At 23.6% G+C, this 22913-nt stretch overlaps 3 protein-coding genes across 12 annotated transcripts; 2 read left to right on the top strand and 1 right to left on the bottom strand.

Moving 5' to 3' along the window:
• The first annotated feature begins 2669 nt into the window (after positions 1–2669).
• Positions 2670–15283, top strand: LOC107066142 (sodium-dependent nutrient amino acid transporter 1). 2 transcript variants are annotated; one of them, XM_015320484.2, is made up of 11 exons: positions 2670–2704; positions 8552–8644; positions 9398–9478; positions 9602–9851; positions 10298–10535; positions 11358–11732; positions 12047–12236; positions 12640–12816; positions 13239–13515; positions 13954–14048; positions 14166–15283. In XM_015320484.2, the coding sequence occupies exons 3-11, from the start codon at positions 9467–9469 to the stop codon at positions 14337–14339; spliced, it is 1788 nt and encodes a 595-aa protein (XP_015175970.1). In that variant the 5' UTR covers positions 2670–2704; positions 8552–8644; positions 9398–9466; the 3' UTR covers positions 14340–15283. The 2 variants fall into 2 exon arrangements, with proteins under 2 accessions (XP_015175970.1, XP_015175969.1); XM_015320483.2 differs by having other exon boundaries at positions 2683–3019.
• Positions 15284–15643: 360 nt separating this feature from the next.
• Positions 15644–19448, bottom strand: LOC149030901 (DPY30 domain-containing protein 2-like). 7 transcript variants are annotated; one of them, XR_016178155.1, is made up of 6 exons: positions 19183–19448; positions 17296–17430; positions 16725–17032; positions 16290–16563; positions 15927–16004; positions 15644–15840 (listed from the first exon to the last, which is right to left on the bottom strand). XR_016178155.1 is itself a non-coding variant. In XM_089177115.1 (6 exons), the coding sequence occupies exons 4-6, from the start codon at positions 16431–16433 to the stop codon at positions 15739–15741; spliced, it is 324 nt and encodes a 107-aa protein (XP_089033241.1). In that variant the 5' UTR covers positions 16434–16563; positions 16725–17064; positions 17296–17430; positions 19163–19291; the 3' UTR covers positions 15644–15738. The 7 variants fall into 7 exon arrangements, 4 of the variants coding, with proteins under 4 accessions (XP_089033241.1, XP_089033242.1, XP_089033238.1 ...); XR_016178154.1 differs by lacking the exon at positions 19183–19448 and adding an exon at positions 19006–19145; XR_016178156.1 differs by lacking the exon at positions 19183–19448 and adding an exon at positions 18224–18242 and having other exon boundaries at positions 16725–17064.
• Positions 18469–22862, top strand: LOC107066121 (sodium-dependent nutrient amino acid transporter 1). 3 transcript variants are annotated; one of them, XM_015320454.2, is made up of 11 exons: positions 18469–18502; positions 19112–19219; positions 19745–19849; positions 19935–20181; positions 20251–20485; positions 20567–20941; positions 21239–21605; positions 21708–21807; positions 21911–22087; positions 22324–22418; positions 22507–22862. In XM_015320454.2, the coding sequence occupies exons 2-11, from the start codon at positions 19208–19210 to the stop codon at positions 22681–22683; spliced, it is 1890 nt and encodes a 629-aa protein (XP_015175940.2). In that variant the 5' UTR covers positions 18469–18502; positions 19112–19207; the 3' UTR covers positions 22684–22862. The 3 variants fall into 3 exon arrangements, with proteins under 3 accessions (XP_015175940.2, XP_015175936.2, XP_089033237.1); XM_015320450.2 differs by having other exon boundaries at positions 21708–21819; XM_089177111.1 differs by lacking the exons at positions 18469–18502; positions 19112–19219 and having other exon boundaries at positions 19920–20181; positions 21708–21819.
• The last annotated feature ends 51 nt before the right edge of the window (positions 22863–22913 follow it).

Here is a 22913-nt window from a genome sequence, read left to right as displayed (position 1 = left end):
ATATATGTTTTTATATGCACATATATGTTAGATTCATGTGAATACGGTTTTGTTTCATGAGCTATAGATTAAACTAGTTCCAGTCAGATATGGCCGGTTCACTGGTTTACTTTCACCCGCGTAAATACTCTCTCATCCCTTCAATGTGTCTCTTCGAGGTCGATCATGCCACTTGATCATCGTCATTTTGACTACGAATAAACTGCAACATGTTTTATGCTGTCATTGAAGTCACTCTTACGGAGATATTGTCTTTTACTTTTCTTATACATTTACATCTCTTTATATTCTTTATTTTTACATTTAATTTTTAAAAACATGTCTATTATATCATTTGAATTTATTTCTTCTTATATAACGAAATTATTATAAGTGATCTTGATTGCATTAGATAGGAAGAAAAAATAAAAATGAAAAATATTGTTGAAAATGTTATTCGAAATTATACAATTTTATTGTTATTGTAATTGTATGAATTTATATAATAGAATTTTGTTTGCGTTACGCGTTTATTATTTAATTATATTTTGTAAATGTATTATTGATTTTTATTTATTCGTTTATTATATAGATAAGAGGACAAAATAAAAATGAAAAATATTGTTAAAAATATTATTCGAAATTATACAATTTTATTGTTATTGTAATTGTATGAATATATATATATAATAGAATTTTGTTTGTGTTACGTTAGTATTATTTAATTACATTATTTTGCAATGAATATTGTAAAAAGTATGATTTTAATTTTGATTTATATTTATTTTTATTATTGGATTAGAAATTTTTAATGAGTATCACGTGTAATGTTTTTTTCTCTCGTTTTCTGTTATGTCCCCTTTCGCCACTAAGAAAACTTTGACCAATTAGAATGCAACCCAAGTTCGAAGGTATTCCCCTAGCTCTTCGCCTAAAGAATGTTTTGCCCCAAGGACTGGAACCGTTTACGGTTCCGACAAATTTTTCTCAGAAGTCCACTGATGTTGGACCAGTCATCTCTGTTTATACCGGCTCATTGATATGATTGGCTACAAATAAAAGAAACAACATTTTCACATAATTTCCGTTCTTTCAGTCTGGATATAATGATCATCCCGATCGTTTCACTTGTACTTTATTATATTATTATAAATTATTATTCTTTTTAAAATAAAATTATAAAAAATAAATATTTAACTATTATGTTTATAAATAATTAATCATTTATGTAACATAACGTATATAAATATTTTTTAAATTATTATCATAAACAACAATTTTTATTGGAAAAGTGAGTAGGAAATTGTTGTGTTAATTATTTATAAAATTTATTGATTATTTACGAATAATTGTATTTTATTATTTCCATAATAATTTTTAATAATAAATTATTCTTTTTCCAGACTTTTTAAGAGCTAATATTTGTTGTTATATCGCAAAATTATTATTTTATGTATCTATAATATATCGATAAATAATACATTGTACACACATCGTCAATTTTATATAAACTATTCAAGTTCTAGAGTTTTTTTTTTTTTTTTTTTTTTTTTTTTATAATAAGACTAACATGGAGCTATCAGATTCCTTTTTTTTATCGGTCGGTCAACCTGTTTCTCTTAGAGTTGAATAATCTAAGTGCATACTACGACGAGTCACGAAATAATTGGCATACCAGAGAGTTTAAAAGGAATATCAAAAAATTAAATAAACTAACAACAATTTCATTGACTTTTAGGAATTTTGGTCATTTAGATTCCCTAGAAAAATGGGTATATTCTACAAAAAAAAAAAAAACAACTCTATAAACTCAAAAATATTTTCTATTTTTGAATATACGGTGTAAAATATTTCAAGGTATCTTAATTAAACTTTTGACAAAAATATTATTCATTAAAAAATAACGGAGCTGATTTAATATTCGTAGAAATTCCCCGTACAAAATGCGCTTACCTGGTCACACCTGTACCACCGTCATTTTCTATCTAAAAAGAAGAAAAAAAGAAACAAAAAAAACTAACTTATTCCTAAGTAGTGTCGATATTACAACATAACGTAAGCCTTTTTTTTTTTGGTCCTATTATCCGGGAATTTATGGTGAACCAAAGAAAACTTTTTTTTTCTTTTTTTTTTTTTGGAAATACTTTTTTCAAATATTCCTGAAATAATTTTCTGAATTATATTTCATAATGTACACATTTTTTCGAGTGGTATGAGGGACCGTCCAGATTCTTTTAAACATTAAGTTGAATAATTCCTTGCATTAATTAAAAATTTATGATCAAAATTAAAAAATTATTTTCTCCCTGTCATAAAATTGAATAAAATCATTTAATAAATGATAAAAACATTTGATAAATAAATAATTTACGTAGATACTAATTTAACAATTTTTTTTATGCATTCATGTCAATTTTTTTCTTCTAAGTATAATAAATGTTACGCAATAAGTTGGATAATTATTTTGCAATTTTGTGTCAATAAATTGATCTCACAATAAGAAATGATCCATAACACGTTTAAAGTTATATGTAATGATACCAGTTTCACATGAGATTCACAGTTTCCCCTTCTCGATCGAGTTTTGATTCGTTGTACCCGATTGTGGTGATAGTTCAGTTATCCCTACTACTTTTCTGAAAGAGAACCATCGTAACAGGTCTGTAAGTACGATCGTAAAACAGTCAGTGGTTGTTCCGAACTCAAGTAGGTAATATCTACTCACGTAAGTGAAACGTGTGAATATACGGATGTTAAAATGTTGAAACAAGTTTAAAAAAAAAAAGAAAAAAAAACTATAAAACCCAGGTGTTTACGAAATCTTCTTTTTAAATATTTTTTTTCATTTTTTTTTTCTATACGTTCCAAGGACGACCATTTTTGTATAATTTTTTTCCCCCGCCATCGGTCATTTTGGTTTATTTTTTTTTATTCGTTTGTTTGTTTGTTTTTTTTTTCGTTCGAATTAATTTAACAAGGATACGTCGTTATTATTTATTGATTTTATTTCTTTTTTTTGGGGAAGACAAAAATGGGAAAGGTAAGAGACATTTGGTATATTTTACAAAATTATTACTTTCATTTTTAATTGATTATTTTATGTTTATTCAATGTTACATTTTGATTTGGTTTATATCTTTTATATTATATTTTATTGTTTATATATATATATATATATTTTCTTTTTAATATAGAATTTATGAAATTTATTTTATAATCAATTGAAAAAGTGTAATTGTACAAATAACACACAAATGAATTATTTTTAATAACAAATATAATTAATACAAAATCATAGATTTCATTTTATTTTTAATTGTCAATGAAAAAAAATTGTGTTTCTTATGAATTAAAATTGCATATATATATATATATCTAATTATTTATACGTATAATAAAATAAAATTATTTATAAATAATTAATGTAAAATATTTAAAGATAAATTTTCAATAATAAAAAAAGAAAAAAATTAAATTTTAGATCCACTTATTTTTCATTAATATTTTCTAATGTTATCTTATTGTCAGAAAAGAAAGATGACAGAAAATTTTCAATCGATTAATTAGAAAATTGTAGTATATATATATATAAAAATGGATTATACATTCCATCATTATGTTTGTGAATATTTGATTTAATGGTAATTGTTACATTTGTTTTGAACGATATACAAAAAATGAGCATTATGGTCGATCGATTGATCACGTTCCTCGTTCATTCAGAAATAACATTCACGTTCTCGTTGTTATGTCTATCTTGATAGAGACAGAAGAAGAAGAATAAGAAGAAGCAAAAGAACAAAACTTTAAAAGGAAGAAATGTTTATTCATAGAGACGTCTCATCAAAACATATTTTTTTCTCTTGTTATATTTTGCATTATTATATTATAATAATAATAATAATTATTATTATCACGATTAATATCTTACGTAAAAAATGATTACCAACATGGTTGAGCAAAAGAGAGGTTTTTTAAATTTATTTTTATGAATAATATATCACTTATTAATATTTCTTTTGGGACTTGTTGTTTTGCAATGTTGAAATGACAAACAAATTTAGGCAAAAAGTTAAATGAAACTTTATTATATCTTATGATTGGTCCATACACACATTAATATTCCGAAGGATAATAATAATAATAATAATAATAATAATAATAATAACAATGATAATAAAAATAGAAATTGTATACATACACGCGCGTTTATATTAAATATTAATACGTATTAAGTAAATTTAATATTAAATATGGAACGTGTTGATTTAATTATAAGATAAATATTTAAATATAGAAATAAAAAGAAAGTATGTTACCACTTTGACAAATATTCATTAACAAAGTTAAATAGAAATGATCAAAAAATTAATAATTTACAGTACAAAAATTGAACATTTATTTCAAATGATGTGAATATTAATTATTTTAACAGTTGATTTATTAATATCGTACACCAAACTTTATACGAATATGGAAAGGTAATTTTTTGTTAGATTTACTAAGTAAACATAACGTTAAATACGATCTATCATACTAACGATTTTAATAATAATAATAATAATAATAGGAGTTCTCGAGTACAGATACACATATAAGTGTCTATATATATATTATGTATTATTAATTTTTTTTAAATTAATATTTTATCTTTAAAATAATATAATTATAATATTTTGTAACATTTTGAATTAAAAAAAAATGTAGGAGATCAATAGGATATAATTATATGTAATAATTTATATATTATATACATAATTATATATTATTATATATTATCTATATTAATCATATTAATTATAATATATTTATTATAAATAAATTAATTATGAAATAATTAACCGTTTGAGTGTGAAAGAATTGTTTTATCCATTTGCTAAAATTGCGGAATGAAATTCTTAGTTATTTTTTTTTGGGGAAAATAATAAAAATGGTTATAATTAACTCTAATTATTATAAAAAAAAGTAATTGTTGTTGACAACAAAAATGTTTCTTATTCTCACTTATTACATGAGTGTTTTGCTGCACAAATTCTATGAATTCCTTTTTTACATACAGCGCAAATTAAGTTGCATTCGTTTAATTCTATTTCCATTTTTCTTTTTTTATTGCAAATCTCACACTGTCGCATGTTTCGTCCAGGCAATTTTTCTAAAACAAAAATTTTTACTTTTTGGTAGTCTTTTTGTTGCATTTTTGCTTGCTAACCATACCTTCTCTATAGTATCAATAATACTTGAAGTAAATTGCAGTCTAGTTAATTATTTACTCAGACAATTATCCGCAGTTTTGGCAAAATTGCTTCGCCGCACTCAAACGGTTAATATTTTATCTGTAAATTAATATAATTATAATATTTTGTAACATTTTGTATTAAAAAACAAAAATGGCAGGAGATGTGAAGATTAGAAAAATTGAAGAAATATGGAGCACGTTTTTTAATTAATTTTTTTTATTTTTATTTTTTTATTTGTTTTAATTCAATAGTTTTGTAAAGAACACGACAGTCAGGTTTCTTTGAAATCTAGATTTCTTTTTAAACATTTTTTAAACAAACCAGATTGATAACTTTCGTATATTAAAAAAGAAAAAAAGACTTTCACAGGAACGATCTACTTTTTGTTCCCCTTAATATTTTTTCTTTTATTTAAGTCTCTTGTTTTTTTTTTTTTTTTATTTTTTCTTTTCTTATTTCTTTTTAAGAGTCTTAAAAACCGTGGTTGGTTTAAAGAGGAAAGTGAGATTGTTCTTGATTTCTCGCTTTCTCGTCTATTTTTAGGTAATGAACGTTTCAGTATTACACAATTTTGATTGTTTTCTATAATAATTCAATGAAACATTTCCAATGTTCGATTAAATCTGTTCAATGTCGATTTAAATTGATTCATTTCTTTCAAATGACACATGCGCACAGTAAATTATACCGCAAAATAGTTTACAAGCTTATACAAGGTGATCACAAACGTTTCGATTAAATTTTATTACAAAATTTAATTGTAGACAAAAATTCTTTTCATAAATTACATGTGACAAAATGTCTTTTAAATAATACAATCGACATCAGTGTTGTTTCAACAAAATTATTATTAATATCAGATAAAGAGAATGCACTTATAGCAAAAAAAAAATATATATATAACAAAACAAGTTGTTGAGAATTATATTTAAATGAAATAACAAAAAAATAATTACAGTAAGTTTCGCAGTATTTCAGATAAGTAGTTTACTGTGAACGTTTGGGGTCACCATGTATAATTAAAATAGTTATGTCTGTTAGGTGTGTTGAACATCCCGTAATTATGTGTACGTGAGAGTTACTTAAGTCTGTGATGTCCACTTCGATAAGAGTTGAGTTACGTACAAATAGTGAAAGGAATAATCTCAAAGATTCAACATTTTACTTTTATTTGTCATACTGTAAAAACTCGTTAACGTGATTTCACGATTAATCATCAAAATTAAGTATGGCAAATAAATTAATTACAGGTTTATATTCTTGAGAACAAAATCTAAGTAAAAAAATTTAGAAGAAATAGAGAAAATATATAAAAAAAAAAAAAAAAAAAAAAAAATAGAAAAGAAAAATAATCCGGAAATCTGTAAGGTCATCAAATTAGAAACGTTGGTAGATTAGAAATGATTGTGGTATTATTAAACCGGTTAAAAATGATTTTATCATAGGGATTTGTTGAGATTAGAGATTAGTTGTAGGAAGAAGGAATGAATATCAAAGGAACAAATCAATTAGGAATATTCAACATTGAAGATAAGAAAAAGAAATTAATTGTGAAAACAATCTCCATTTCTTTTGAACCCCGAAAGATTTTATTCAAAGAAGATTTTGATAAATTAGATGATTCAAAATAGTTGACACAGATTAGTTCATGTGCAACAATTTAAATAAATAAAATAATAATAATATTATCTTAATAATAATTAATTTAATAAATAAATAATAATTTAATAAAAATAATTAATTTAAAATATTAATATAAATTAAATTAATATTAAAATAAAATATAATAATAATAATAATAATATTATTATTATTATTATTATTATTATTATATTTATTATATATTATACAATTTGTATTTATTCAATTCTTTGTTTTTCTTTATTGTTACAGAAGAAATTCACTTTAAATAAACTTTCACTTCCGACATATCATTTTTTTCTCTCTCTCTCTTTCTCTCTCTCTCTTTTTCTCTTTTATCATTATTTATTTTCACCAATTTAAAAATACATTAATAATATTATGTGACTAATGTGATATTAATTTTTAATATTAAATTTTATATAATTTAATTTTCTTTGTCTATAATCGTATTGAAAAACATGAAAATGAAGCAAAATTGCACCAATGCAGGAACGAAATGTGAAAAATCTAATGATTGAAGAAATATTTTTTCAAGATCATTTTCGTAAGAGATTTCAAGGTTACTTTTTTTTTTTAAACGTAACTATATATTCTCGTGAAGAATGAAAAAAAATGTATAAAAATAATCTACATTAACATATCTTATTTATTCTTGAGACATTTACATTTAAAGATAATTACTTCGTCCACCTTGAATATATATATATATATATATATATATATATATCCGTTATTTGTAATAACACGAAAAAAAAATGTTATGTACAAAACTTGAATGACACAAAAGGAAGAAATATTTGTGATGTTAATTTTGTGTGTGCGTAGAGTTGTAGTTTATGGAAAATTTCATGGTCATCTATCTTTTTCCATTGGCAAAAGAATTTCCGTAAAGTTAATAGTAAAAATGAAAGTGAAACATTCAAAAGGTAGACAGATTTATTGTTTCCCATAAACTGTATATAGTAAAATATGGGTTTTTTTCCATAGAAAACATAAAAATGATAGATTACTACAATCATCGTTCATGCAATGCGCGATTATGCGAATATGTTGCGTGCATGTGATAGTAAAATTATGGTGGATTAGAGTCGTTTAATCGAATGGTATTTTCCTAGAGATTTTTTTTTTTTTTTTTTATTTAAACGTTGGTAATTCCCAATGGGCTGGTCCATTATCGTTTCCTTTTCTTTTTGCTAACGTTGAACAACTTTTTTTTTTCACATTTAATATTATTATACATGCTGAATTCGCAATAGAATTTACCTAATAGTTAGTGGAGAGTGACGTTCAAGTTGGATGTTTAGAAAGTGTCCTTGAAGATCTAAGAATGCGTAGATTTTCTTCTATTACTCGAAGATCGACGACCTTTGTGGTTTATTTCTTTTTCATTATTAGATTTAATTGGCTGCGACATGACACGATCGTGATAACAATATAACAAATAAAAAAAAAAAAAAATTAATAATAATCATAATGATAAATTATATTGAGAAAACAATCGAATTGTTATACACACAATTGGTAGTAATCTTATGAAATTGAATTAATTTTTTTTTTCTTTCACAACAGATCTCACATTGTTTTATTCAATTTGTTTCAACAATTTTAATAAGAGTATTAAATGAAGAATAGTATTTTTTTTTTTTTATGTAAATTTATTTATTATTATTTTTTTTTTGAATTTATTCTAGGCAGGTAAACACAATGCTGCATTTGTTGGTGACGATGGCATATCTAATGTCCAGTCAAATGTTAATCTTAAAAATTCGACACAAATCGAAAAGGTATGTTTTCACATTTGAATTATATAATAATAATAACAATAATAATAATAATAATAATAATAATAATTATATATATCATATTATATTATATATTATATTTATATTATAATTATCCTATATTTTGAATATAATTTTAATATAAAATAATATTCATACAATATTCAAAAATAAATATTTATACAATATTTACAAAAATAATATATATAATATAATATAATATATAAAATATATATAATAATATATTATTTTATACGTGGGACGAGCGTCTCCGTGCAAAATATATTAAGCATTCGTAGAAGATAGATTGTTGTTGGGCCCCTATAGCTCAATTGGTTAAGAGAGCAGTCGTTTGACAAAACGAGATATCTCGCGGCTCGAGTCCCCGGTACAGTAGTAGTCAGTCCAGTTCGAGTTTTTTCCATGAATCTTACATATATTTTATCTCATATATATTTATAATATATATGAATATTCATATAATATTCGAAAGAATATCATATGAATATTTTTTTTTGAATATTATTTGAATATTATTATTATTTTTTCTTTTATATATTATATATATTTGATATTTATTATATATTATTATAATATTATATATATATATTTTATATTATTTTAAACTTATTATTATTTTTTTTTATTATTTTATATATTATTATATAAAAAATTAATATTAGTATTATTATTATAATATGCAAATAATATTTGACACCTTTTTGTAATATATATATATATATATATATTTTTTAGAACAACGATAATTTTAACATTAATTATGGCGTTGATGATAATAGAAAAATTACCCAAACAACACTTGCTATGGAAGAATTGGTAAATATGTACTACTTTTGTTTTTATTTTCTGTTCATTTGTCGTTATAATTAAGCAAATGATTTTTTCTTTTTAAATTACGATGATGTTTTATAATAAAAAAAAAATTTATAATTTCTATAGACGGTAGTAGAAAAAACTGTAGAAAGAGCAACATGGGGTAACAGTATTGAATTTCTCATGTCTTGCATCGCAATGTCGATTGGTCTCGGTAATGTTTGGAGATTTCCATTCACTGCATATGAAAATGGCGGTGGTGTATTTCTAATACCCTATATAATCGTTCTATTCGTCGTTGGAAAACCATTTTATTATTTGGAAATGATATTGGGCCAATTCACCAGTAGATCTTCAGTTAAAATGTGGTCAGCAGGTATGAATATTAATAAATTCCTTTAATTTTTCTAATTTTGTAACCCTTAGAGTGCTATAGACGCATATATGCGTTTGGTAAAAATTACCAGAGTGATTTATCGACGCATATATACGTGTTTTGTTAATAAATGTAAATTTATTTCAATATTACTTAATAACTAATATTTACTTAATAAATAATATTATTTAAACATTACAAATGTAAAATAATGTAATATTAATATTAATTAATTAAATTATATTCATAGAAACAAAAATTTTAATTATTAAGTATATAATTTATTATTATTATTATTTAGTTAATAATAAATTATTTCGTTCCTAAAAAACATTTTATTTAAAAGTATTCAGCATTTTAAGGGTTAATTAAAGTTTTAAAAAAAGAACAATATTTTAACATATTTCTTGTCTTTTTTTTTTTTTTTAAATATATATTAACAACAGTTCCAGCATTCCGTGGTGTTGGCTGGGCTCAAATGTTTTCAATGGTAGCAGTTGGTACATACTATTGTGCCTTGATATCAATGACCTTATATTATCTGATTGGTAGCTTTCAACCCCAACTTCCTTGGTCAACGTGTGTTCACGAATGGGGAGAAAATTGTGTTAATTCCATCAAAGCCGAAAATTCAACAATTCGTAATGGTACGCACTTGAGAAGTTCAGCTGAATTGTATTTCAAGTGAGTAGCTATTTTACTTGCTAACAGTAAAGATAAAATCATATTGTTAACGAACGTTAAGAATAAAAATGAGAAAAAGATGATAAATATCTTGGTGGTGTGGTGTGTGTGTGTGGGGGGGGGGGTTAAGGAATCAACAAACAGAAAATAAAAAAGAAAAAACAAAAAACCAGATGATTTATGCAAAAGTTATGACACTTCGAGATCTGATTTTACAGGACACAAATATCTTGTTACCGCGAATGTATTAGTAGATTTCATTTATATGGATATATGTGCAGATATTAAATATGCCTGACACGAAAGATTTTATCTTGCTTACTTATACCAGCTTAAAACGACTTATTAAAGTTTAATAGAAGGTGTCCCGTTGATATCTCATGTAAGTACGTCCTCGAGATGCTATCAAATTATAAATCTTTAAATGCATTTTATGACGTAATGTATAAAAAAAAGGGGTTATATCTCGATAAAAATCATGACAGTTAATAACGTCAATTATTATCATCATATTTGTTCGACATGGTTAACAATGTGTTTAGAAAATCATTTTTAACAAATCTCGTTAATATTATATTATTCCATGGTCATTTAATTTTGCAAAAAAAAATAATAATAATAATTGTTTTATTCTAATATATATATTTATTATTATTATTATTATATAAATATATTTAATAAAATTATATAATATATATAATATTATATGTTAATCCAACAGTTAAATAAGACTTAAATATTATTCAAACACATCTTATATTTAATATAATAGAATATTATAAATAATATAATTAAAATATTAAACATTGTTTGTTAATACAGAAAAACAGTATTGAAAGAGATACCAAACATTGACAATGGTTTGGGTTTACCTAATTGGAAATTAACTCTTTGCCTTTTTGTTGCCTGGTGCAGCATCTTTGCTGTTCTTGCACGTGGTGTTAAAAGTCAAGGAAAAGCTGCATACTTCTTAGCTATATTTCCTTACGTGATTATGATAGCATTACTGATTAGAGCAGTTACCTTGGAAGGAGCTAGCAATGGTATTATCTTCTTCATTCAACCACAATGGGACAAATTGTTCGATCCAAAAGTTTGGTACGCTGCTGTGACACAATGTTTCTTTTCATTGTCTGTTTGTTTCGGTGGTGTTGTCATGTATTCATCTTACAACGATTTCAGACACAATATTTACAGGTATTTTTATTTATTTATTATTATACAATCTTTAAAAGGCTGTTCAATGATTACGAGTATTATAAAATTTAAATAAATGTAATTCGATTATTGGAATATGTAAAAGTATTTACAATTTTTTAAAAAAATATTTTAACATAATAATTGAACAAATTTAAATATTAAAAATAAGTAGAACAAATGTGCTGTTTAATTTTTCTTTATTTATTATTAATTGTTCAACCAATAACTGAAATCCCGTTTATATCTGTCACTGATTCGAATCGCGAAATAATCCAGAAAGGAATGTTGACCATAATCTTTTTCAATTTTAGAGACGTTATGGTCGTGACTACTTTAGACACTTTTACCAGTCTCATGGCAGGTTTAACTATTTTTGGTATACTTGGTAATCTCGCTCATGAACTTGGCACCGATGATATCAGCAATGTTGTCCGAGGTGGGACAGGTTTGGCCTTTGTTTCTTACCCAGACGCTATCGCTAAATTTACAATATTGCCAAATGTGAGAAAGTTTTATAAATCACGATACACGATTCGATAGATTTTTTTATTAAATTCATAAAAATGATGTATTTTCAAATAATTCATAAGTTACAAAAGAGAAGAAAGAATTGTATTGATTCGTCATTTATGAGATATTCGTCCTTCGTATTTTTTCAAGGTATACAAGATGATTAAATATCGTGAATTCCTTTCTAATTTAAAATTATATCGTTTCACATGATTGAATATTTATCATCTTATTCGTCAAATACAAATCATTGAATTATTAACTAATAAAATATTACGTATATACGAAATATTAATTAAATTATGACAATAATAAAAAATCTATCCATCGATACGATCATAATTTAAATTTATATCATAGATTTCTAATCAACGTAATTTATTATCTGTTACAGTTGTTTTCTGTGTTATTCTTTCTAATGCTCTTTGTTCTTGGAATTGGGAGTGCCATTGCTCTTGTTGGTGGAATAGTCACTATTATCAGTGATCAATTTCCAAGTTGTACGCATTGGTATATTGTACTTAGTACATCTGTCATTGGATTTTTATGTGGTATTGTTTATTGCACGCCGGTTAGTAAAATTTTATTTTTTATCTATTATTAGAATTATATATATATATATCTAATTATAATATAGATATTTTTTATTTATTTTTTTATATATAGATATTTTGTATTTATAATTATAAAACAGTAGTATTATATTAATAATTTTTATTCATTTAATTAATTTATATTAATTAATATTAATTAATATTATTTTTATAATTTAAAAATTATTATATTTATTAAATGTAATAATATAAAATTATTATTTATCATAATATTAATTAAAATTATTTAATTAATTTATTACAATATTATTAACAAATTAATAAAATTTTTATTAATTTATATAATATTATTTTATTAATAATATTTAGTATATTAATATATAACTTTTTGATAAGTTGATAAATGTAATTGAGAAAAAGAAATGTTAATTATTTATAGGGTGGTCAATTTATATTAGGTCTAGTTGATTATTACGCTGGTTCCTTCATCGTGTTCGTATTGGCTACACTTGAAGTTACTGGAATATTTTGGGTTTACGGATTAGAAAATTTCTTAGACGACGTTGAATACATGTTGAAGAGAAGGCCTTCGATTTATTGGAGAATTTGTTGGGGTTTTATCACACCAATTCTTCTTGCAATTATTTTAATTTATACTATTGTTGAACTAACACCACTCACTTATACTGGTGTCTATTATCCTCCAAGTGCATATGGTATATTATTAATATTATTATTATTATTATTATTCTTTATTGTGTTCATCATCACAAAAAGTAGAGTAGTTTAAGATCTGATCACACATACAAACACACACATTTCATAAATAATTATATTTACATTAAACATATATGTTGAGTTATATTTTTATTTATAAAATAGTGTATAATAAAATTGTATATTAAATTTAATATATATTATTATTTATTATAAATTTATATACAATTTATTATTAATTTTAGCTGCTTGATGATAACATTGATCTGATTATTTTGCTAATAATTATATTTACTTTAAATATATATATATATATATATACTGCATTATATTTTTATTTAGAAAATAATTTATAATAAAATTGTATAATAAATTTAATTAATATTAATATATTATTATTTATTATAAATTTATATAAAATTTATTATTAATTTTAGCTGCTGGATGGATACTGTTTTCATTTGGGATAATACAATTACCATTTTGGTTGATTTATACGATGATGTGCAAACGACATTTGGGCATTCTAGAAGTATATACAATTTAAATTATTATTTTATTATGTTATCATAAATGAAAAAAGAAAAAAAAATAACAAATTCAAATAATAAATAAACATGAAATTATACTACAAATTCATTGATTTCAGATGTTCACAAAATCTTTCAGTCCGTCGACCGAATGGGGCCCAAAAAATATTCAAGAATTGGCCAATTGGAAGGAATATAAAGAAATGATGAGAAAAAAACGTGAAAAACGTAATTGCTCGCAATTAAAACAATTCGTTTATGTTATTTTTTGTTTAGAAGACAAACTCGTATGATCTCATTGTAAAAATGAGATTGCATTTTTTGTATTATTGTAACACCTCGCACTTGCATACATACATACATACACACACACACACATATATACATATACATCACATTTAAGCACATTTTTATTGACAAAAAAGAAAAATAATTAAAAAGGAAAAAAAACTATCTGTTGACTGATAACTGGTTTTTTTTTTTTTTTTTTTTTTACAAATTTATAGAGTATCAAAAAATATAATCACAGAGAAATTTAGGAATATATTTTTATAAATTTAAATAAAATGAAATATATAAATGTAAATATTATTATTTTTCCTTTTTAACATTTTTGTGAATAAATTTGTAATTTAATTAATTTTGAAATAATTTTAATATGTTTAAATTTTAAGATAATTCTTTTCTTTTTTTTTTTTTTTTTTTTTCTTAGATGTTACACGATACTAAAAAATATTTTACAGCATTAAATCATTTCATTTTCATGCTATATAAAAAAGAAAAAATTAATATTATCACATAAATCTTAGCGTTTTACACATCTCGCATCATTTTAAAAATAATTTATATTTAAATCTTTAGTTATTAATATTTTTTTTTTAAATGTTTTATTATATAATATTATATTAATTGACGTGATCTTTAAAAAATAAAGATGAAAATAAAGAAGAATCGTTATTATATAAAAAAAAAAAAAAAAAAAAAGAAAGATAAAGAGAAAATGTGAATGACTTTTCTTTTATTTATATAAAATAATTTAATTTCGACGATTCTCTAGTAGCACAAAATATTGAAAAATATTGAATACATGTGTATTTAATATTAAAAAGAGATTTAATGTTTTTTTAATATCAAATACACATGCATTCAATATTTTTCAATATTTTGTGCTACTAAAAAAAGAGATTTAATGTCTTTTTAATATTAAATACACATGTATTCAATATTTTTCAATATTTTATGCTACTAGCATTATTACGTGTAAAATAGATTTTAATAATAATAACAATTAATTTATTCTAATATTTCTTGTCTTTCATTTATTATTTTTATTTTCAATTAATGTATGAATAGTAATTCAAGACAAAAAAGAGAAACATATTATAAGAATCAGTGTTATTTTTTTACAGTCACGTATAAACATCGAAACATTTTGTCTTCTTCTGTACAGGTAAAATAATTTATACTTTCGATTGTCTCATAATTATTTAAACAACAGTACATTTGTTTAAACATTACGGAACTCCTAATAAATATTAATTGTAATATCATTTTCATTTGGATATTCATTTTATTACGCACAAATGCTAAAACTGTGTGAGGTTTTTCAATTATAAAAAATTTATTTTCGGATAAAAATGTATAATTGCCATATGTGTATGCGTTTTTTTGTTTGATTTTTATCAGACGATATTAAATAATCTCATAATTTATGAAGTTCCAATCTTCGGTCAATTCTTTTTCTTCTTCTTCATCTCTACTTTCCATTCTCTTGGTTTCTCGATCCTCCATTATCTTTTAGAAAGAAAAATATTTTATAAAAAAAAATTGTACTTATTGTTTATTCTTATTATTAATAAATTAAATCATTATTCACTAACCATCATTTTGTATTTTTCCCTTTTTATCATCAATTCCATTTCGAATTCTTTTTGTTTGTTTCTTCGTTCCTCGCATATCTATGTGAAATAATTTTTATATAATATAATATTAATATATATATATAATATTATATAATATTGTATAATTAATAATATTTATATAATATAATAATATTTTATAAAATATATTTTTATATTTCACATGTATAAAGAAATAATAGAAAAATTATTGTAACATGTAACACATAATAGAAAATATTTGATCATGTTGTTTAAAATGAAACACTTGATATAATTAAAAATATAATTTGGATATAAAATAATAACAAATTGAAATAATTAATTTTGCAAATATAAACAAACCTTTAAATGAAGCAACCAATATCCAAGATACTCAATTGGATCATAGGGTTTTTTCATAGCAATTTCTGGAAGGGCACGTATTAAAGCATCGCTAAAAAAATATTTTAAATAATGACCGTCAGGTGAAAAATAATATTCGGACATTGAAGATTTGGAAGAAACACAAATATCATCGGATTTTATAGAATTTGTTGTTGAATCATGAAATTGTTTTTGCCAAATTAATTTCAATTGTTCTACGTCATTTTCGAGGTAACCCAAAGCTTTCAAAAGTCTGAAAAACAATTTTTGACTTTGTATTATTATAATTTACACGATGTGTGTATGTCAAACGTTGAAAATAATTCAATTTGGTTGTTCATGTTAAAATATTATTTATCTATATATAACAAGAATTATTTCAAAATAATAATTTGTTTGTTTATATATACAAACCTGATATATTCGTCGGTAAATCCATTAGTTAACAAAGATTTGATTAGGCTATGACTCAGTCCTCTTTCACGTAAAATTTCATCCAATGATTTTTCTTTTTATCTTTTTTTCTTATCTTTCTCGACAATATTATTTTGTTCATTATATTTTCCCTCATCATTATTTTGAATATGTTTCATTACTCGCTGAAGAAGATCCTTCAAAATTTGTTCACATCCATTACTGATTTCCACAATTTTATCTTCTTTTATCTCGTCGAGATCAACTTGGCTCAATTTAATATCATTTTTGAAAATCCTCTCTGTTCTCTATCGAGAAATCCTAAAGTAAGAGATTCAATCTAATCGAAATGTGAAAGTGTCAAATTCTGTGGAAATATACCGACGTAGATTTTAAGTAATTTCATTGATATATCTGACAGTTAAGTAGAAAAATAATTTAAAACATTTTAACCATAATTTTAATACGAATATTTATATTCACGAAGAAATAAAAAAAAAATCATTTATAAAATTGTATTAACATTTGAATAGTTTTATTTCATTTTACTTTAATTTCTTCACACACTTACATCTTTGTCATCGGTTAGTGAAATCGAAGTAGATGAAAATAAAAGTTGTCGAAGTTCTCTTTTGTTATAAGCTCCCGTAACTTCAACATGACGTCCTTTCTTTTGCAAAATAACTCTTTCACGATGAATATTTTCCTGAAAATTTCTATTTTTATCCATCGTCATTATAAACAATCTAATAAATTATAAACATCAGTTTATTTATTATCCACGTCTAATTTCATTCGAAATATGATTAATCGATTTTAATTCGATTTATTAATGTCAAAACTACTTTACCGACTGGATACATTTCTCATATTTTAAATAACAAATTTCCTAATTGATAATTCAACGTTTATTAATAAAATATAGGTGGTTCAAAAAGTCGTTTCGTTTTTTGCTGAAGCAATAATGGCATTAATTGATGCAAATCGTCAAATAGTAACACATGAGATCGATGAAAGGTTAAATTTATCAAATTCAACTATTTATGATCACCTGAAAGGTTTAGGTTTAAATTCGAAGCAAAAATTGTCTTCATTTTTACAAAAGAAAAACGAAACGACTTTCCGAACCACCATAAATCAATTGTAGCATGTAAAAATGTTCAATCGATTTATAAATGTCAAAACTACTTTACCGACTGTGATACGTTTTTCATATTTTAAATAACAAATTTCTAAATAGATAAAATAAAATAATAATAATAATATATATATGTGAAGTAAAGTGTAGTTTTTTTTACATATTTTTATTTTGAATATAATAATAATTCAATAAATTAAATAAATCGATAAAATTGTCGTGTGTAAAAATTTGATTTATATTTGATGAATAATAAAAGTAGTAGAAATGTTTATAAAAATAGAACATTTTTGTTTCTTATGTAAAATAGTTGTTTTTTCTTATTCTAATTATCCCCTCCGTTTCTCATTTTCATTCTTACCATTAGGAAAAGAAAGAGAGGGAAATTTATATATATATATGTAAATATGTATATATAAAACGTGTGCATTTAATATTTTTTCACAACCAGTTAGAAAAAATTAAGAATGTGCATATATGAATGACAAGTTATACGTATGTACGAGTTTATTAATGATTGTTTAACGTTATCTGATTAATTGTGAATCATAATCAAGGATCAAAGAGCTACGTGAATAATAATCTTTTATAAGTATAAAACAAATTGTGTGTGATTTCAAATTGTGTTCATAATATAAAAGTAAGAATAATATATAACTTCGGTGCAATGAACGACATGAATTTTTAGTTCATTTTTTTCGTAAAAAAAAAAAAAATAAATAAAATAAAAATGCAATTAAACCGTTAAAAAAATTCCTTTATTTACTTGTGTTATCTTAATAACGGGTAGATTAAAATTATTTATCTAATCTATAGAAGGAATATGAAAGAAAAGAGTATGAAACTTTGTCAGTCCTATTCGCGACGTAATCCTTGACGGAACTTTCCTTCTTTTTCAAGCTAATTGGTTTATTAAAAAAATTTTTTTCTTTGCTTAGAAATCCAAAAGAGAAACCTCCAATTGGCTCCCATAAACACACATGTATTATTATTATTATTATTATTATAATTATTAATATAAATATACGATTTTTTTTATAAAACACAATGCACACATATAAATACACACATTTATTATTTATTAAATTTATTATACTATTTATTAGATTATTTAATTAAATTTGTTATAAAAATAACACATACTACGTTAATAAAATTATATTTAAGATTTGTTATTTTTTTTGTACACACAACAACCATAAACATTTACAGTATATTTAATATTATATTTCTTTTTTTTTTTTTATAGAGTTCACAAATTTGGCACGTAAACTTCAATAAAAAATAACTTCACACGTACTTGACAATCTTAAAACATACAATTGTGGAAGATACTTCGATATTCATGGGGAAAAAGGTATTACAAATATTTCTTATTAATTAATTTTACAAAACATGGATATATTATATATATATATATATATATATGCATGTAAATATTTATCATATTGTTATGCGATATTTCTTTGACATAAAATATGTATTATATTTCCGCTTGGCTAACGAAAACGTCATTCGATACGATTCTTGATCAACGAGTAAGTGGTAACTGGGTAATTCTATTGGTGTTCATTGTTCACGATTGAAACTCGTGATCAAGCTGACGTATATTACATATATATATATATATATATAGTTTGTTAGAATGTTAGCTAATACTTCTTATATGACATGTGTATGAAATAGTTATACAAGGTGAGTCAAAAGTTTCTAGATCATAAACAAAAAAAAACACAAAAACAAATTAGTTTAAAGTATTTTTCAAACAAGTTTAATTGATGTTTAAAATTATTCAGAAACTTTGGATTCACTTTGTATCAATTTGATTCATTATTATCATTAATTAATAATATTAATATTTTATATATATATATATATTTAGACTTGCAACATTACAAATGGAATTACAAACGAAGCTTTCAGTTTGGATGATATTACAGTATGTAACAACAATCAAACTGATTCTAATTCGGTTTCTGAAAACACCGTAAGTAATTTGTCTCTTTCATTATTTCATATGTAAAAAATGAAACCTTAATTCTTTTTATTTTTATAAGATTTTGTTTAATTAGGTGGAAAGAGCACAATGGGGAAACGATAAAGAATTTTTGATGTCTTGCATTGCCATGTCAGTTGGTTTAGGAAACATTTGGAGATTTCCATTCACTGCTTATGAAAATGGTGGTGGTGCATTTCTAATACCATACATCATAATTCTAATCGTTGTTGGGAAACCATTTTATTTATTGGAAATGACTTTGGGACAATTTTCGAGTAAATCTGCTATTAAAATTTGGGAAATATCACCTGCCTTCAAAGGTTACCATTTGATATATTTTCAATTTCTTTAAATTAGTATGATTTTTTAAATAATTCTTTTTATCATAGGTATTGGTATTGCCCAATTTCTTACACTGTTGGCATTAACGTCGTACTATTGTTCGTTAATGGCATTAACATTATTTTATTTGGTCGCAAGTTTTCAATCAGAATTACCATGGGGTAAATGTAAAAAGGAATGGGGTAATTATTGCGTTAATTCATCGAAAGATAATGAAATTTTTTCAAATGATACCACCCTTTCCAACGTAACTTATTTCAGTTCAGCTGAATTATATTTTTAGTGAGTATTTAACATAAATAATATTTTTCTAAATAAACTTCAATTTATAAATCGATGATCTGTTAAGTTATCTATGCCTAGCAAGGAAGTACTACGTGAAAAGAAAAACATTGATGATGGAATTGGATTACCCGATTGGCGTTTGACAATTTGCCTATTCATCAGTTGGCTTTGTATTTTTATCATTGTCGTTCGTGGTATCAAAAGTTCCGGCAAGGCTGCTTATTTTACAGCAATATTTCCATACATCGTAATGTTTATATTATTGATCAGAGCTGTTACTTTGGATGGTTCAGCCAATGGTATACTTTATTTCATTACACCTAATTGGGACAAATTGTTAACGTCTAGTATCTGGTATAATGCAGTTGCACAATGTTTTTTCTCATTGACTGTATGTTTTGGTGCCGTTGTTATGTTTGCTTCTCACAACAAGATTGATCATGATATTTATAGGTCAGTATCGTTTAATATATATATATATTTGATAAGAATTAATTTGCATTGATATTTTGAGAATTAATAATTTTGATTTACCAATGCTCTCTTAAATGTAAATTTATTTTTATAAAATATAGATAATTAATAATTATTTAAAACAATAACAATAATCAATTTAATTTGACAATATTATTAGGTTGGCAACTAAGTCATTGCTGAGTTTAAAAAGCCATCTATTGACAAAATTCACAACCACTTCACTTCAATCTTATATTTTGAGATTTATTTTTCATTATAATTTATTTTTTTTAGGGATGCAATGATAGTGACAACTTTAGACACCTTGACCAGTTTTTTGGCAGGTTGTACTATATTTGGTATATTGGGTAATCTTAGTTACGAACTAGGAGCTAAAGATATTAGCTCTGTTGTACGTGGTGGAACAGGATTGGCATTTATTTCTTATCCAGAAACAATCGTCAAGTTTGATTTTTTACCACAATTTTTTGCCGTTGTATTTTTCATAATGATTTTTGTTCTTGGAATTGGTAGCGAGGTTGGACTTACTTCTAGTATAATATCGATTATTAATGATCAATTTCCAAATTGGAAACATTGGCATGTTGCAGCTGGGACGTGTTTCTTTGAATTTCTTATCGGATTGTTATACGTCACTCCGGTATAATTTTTTATATTAAAATAAAAAAAAAGAAATATTTGTATAGTTAAATTTTTGATAAAAAGATAAAATATATATTTAGTTATTGTTTTTTTTTTTTAGGGTGGACAATTCATGGTAACATTTATAGATTATTATGCAACTTCGTTTCTTGCTTTAATACCAGCCATTTTTGAAATGATCGTGGTTTCTTGGGTTTACGGTGAATTTGTTTGTTTGTTTGTTATTTTTAAATAAATTATTAAATAGTTATGTTTATGTTCGAATGATTAAATAAATTGTTTTTTCTTTTTTTTTTTTCATAGGTGTCAATAATTTTCTGGAAGACGTTGAATTTATGTTAAATCGACGATTATCGTGTTTTTGGAAATTCTGTTGGAGTATTTTAACTCCTGGAATAATCACTGTGATTTTTATTTATAATATGATTAATTTGGAATTGTTAACTTACAATGGTCTTTTTTATCCTAACATAGCTTATGGTACATATTTATTATATATACTTTTTGTTTGTTTTTTTTTATTTTTAACCCCTTAAGGAACAATTTTGGCTCAACGTAATACAACGTCGCTCGAGTTAACTCGAGCGTGCAACTTAAGGGGTTAATATTATTTTTAATATTATATTAATATTATTTTGTATATATTTAATATTATTTAATATTATATAATTTATATGCAATACTTTGTGTTATTTTTTAAAATCTTTCTTTTTTAGTTATCGGTTGGATACTTTTTTCCATTGCTGTTGTGCAAATACCTTTATGGATATTGGTCGCCATATTGAAAAATAGACATTTACCTTTTCCTGAGGTAAACAATAATGAAAACCAAATTTGTTGTATTATTTTATGAAATATATTTATATATCATATTATTTGTACAAATTTATATTTTAAAGATAATTTTTCAATCATTTCGACCATCAAAACATTGGAGTCCATCGAACAACGAGACGAAGAAAAAATGGTTGGAATTTAAAGAACATCGAAGGAAAATGAAAGAAGAAGAAGAAGAAATCGAAAATAAAAATGCCAACATATTTTATAAATTATTCAAATCTGTTACTTGTCGATAGTATTGAATTGAAAACAAAAAATATTATCTTTAATTAATTCTTAATTGTGTTTCTTCTCATGTAATTATTATACCATAAAACATATTTCTTAAATGAAAATGATAATATAATTTTAATTGATCTTAATTTAATGTTATAAATAATAATAAAAATAAAACAAAGGAATTTTATTAAAACAATTTATAATTGATTTACGTATTTTACAATTATTAATAATAATTTAAATAAAA

This window comes from Polistes dominula, unplaced genomic scaffold (assembly GCF_049000335.1).
Source record: "Polistes dominula isolate Pdom_NZ unplaced genomic scaffold, Pdom_raw_medaka contig_20, whole genome shotgun sequence".
In the NCBI taxonomy this organism is placed as follows: Eukaryota; Metazoa; Arthropoda; class Insecta; order Hymenoptera; family Vespidae; genus Polistes; species Polistes dominula.
This window is presented reverse-complemented; position numbering and strand designations above follow the sequence as displayed.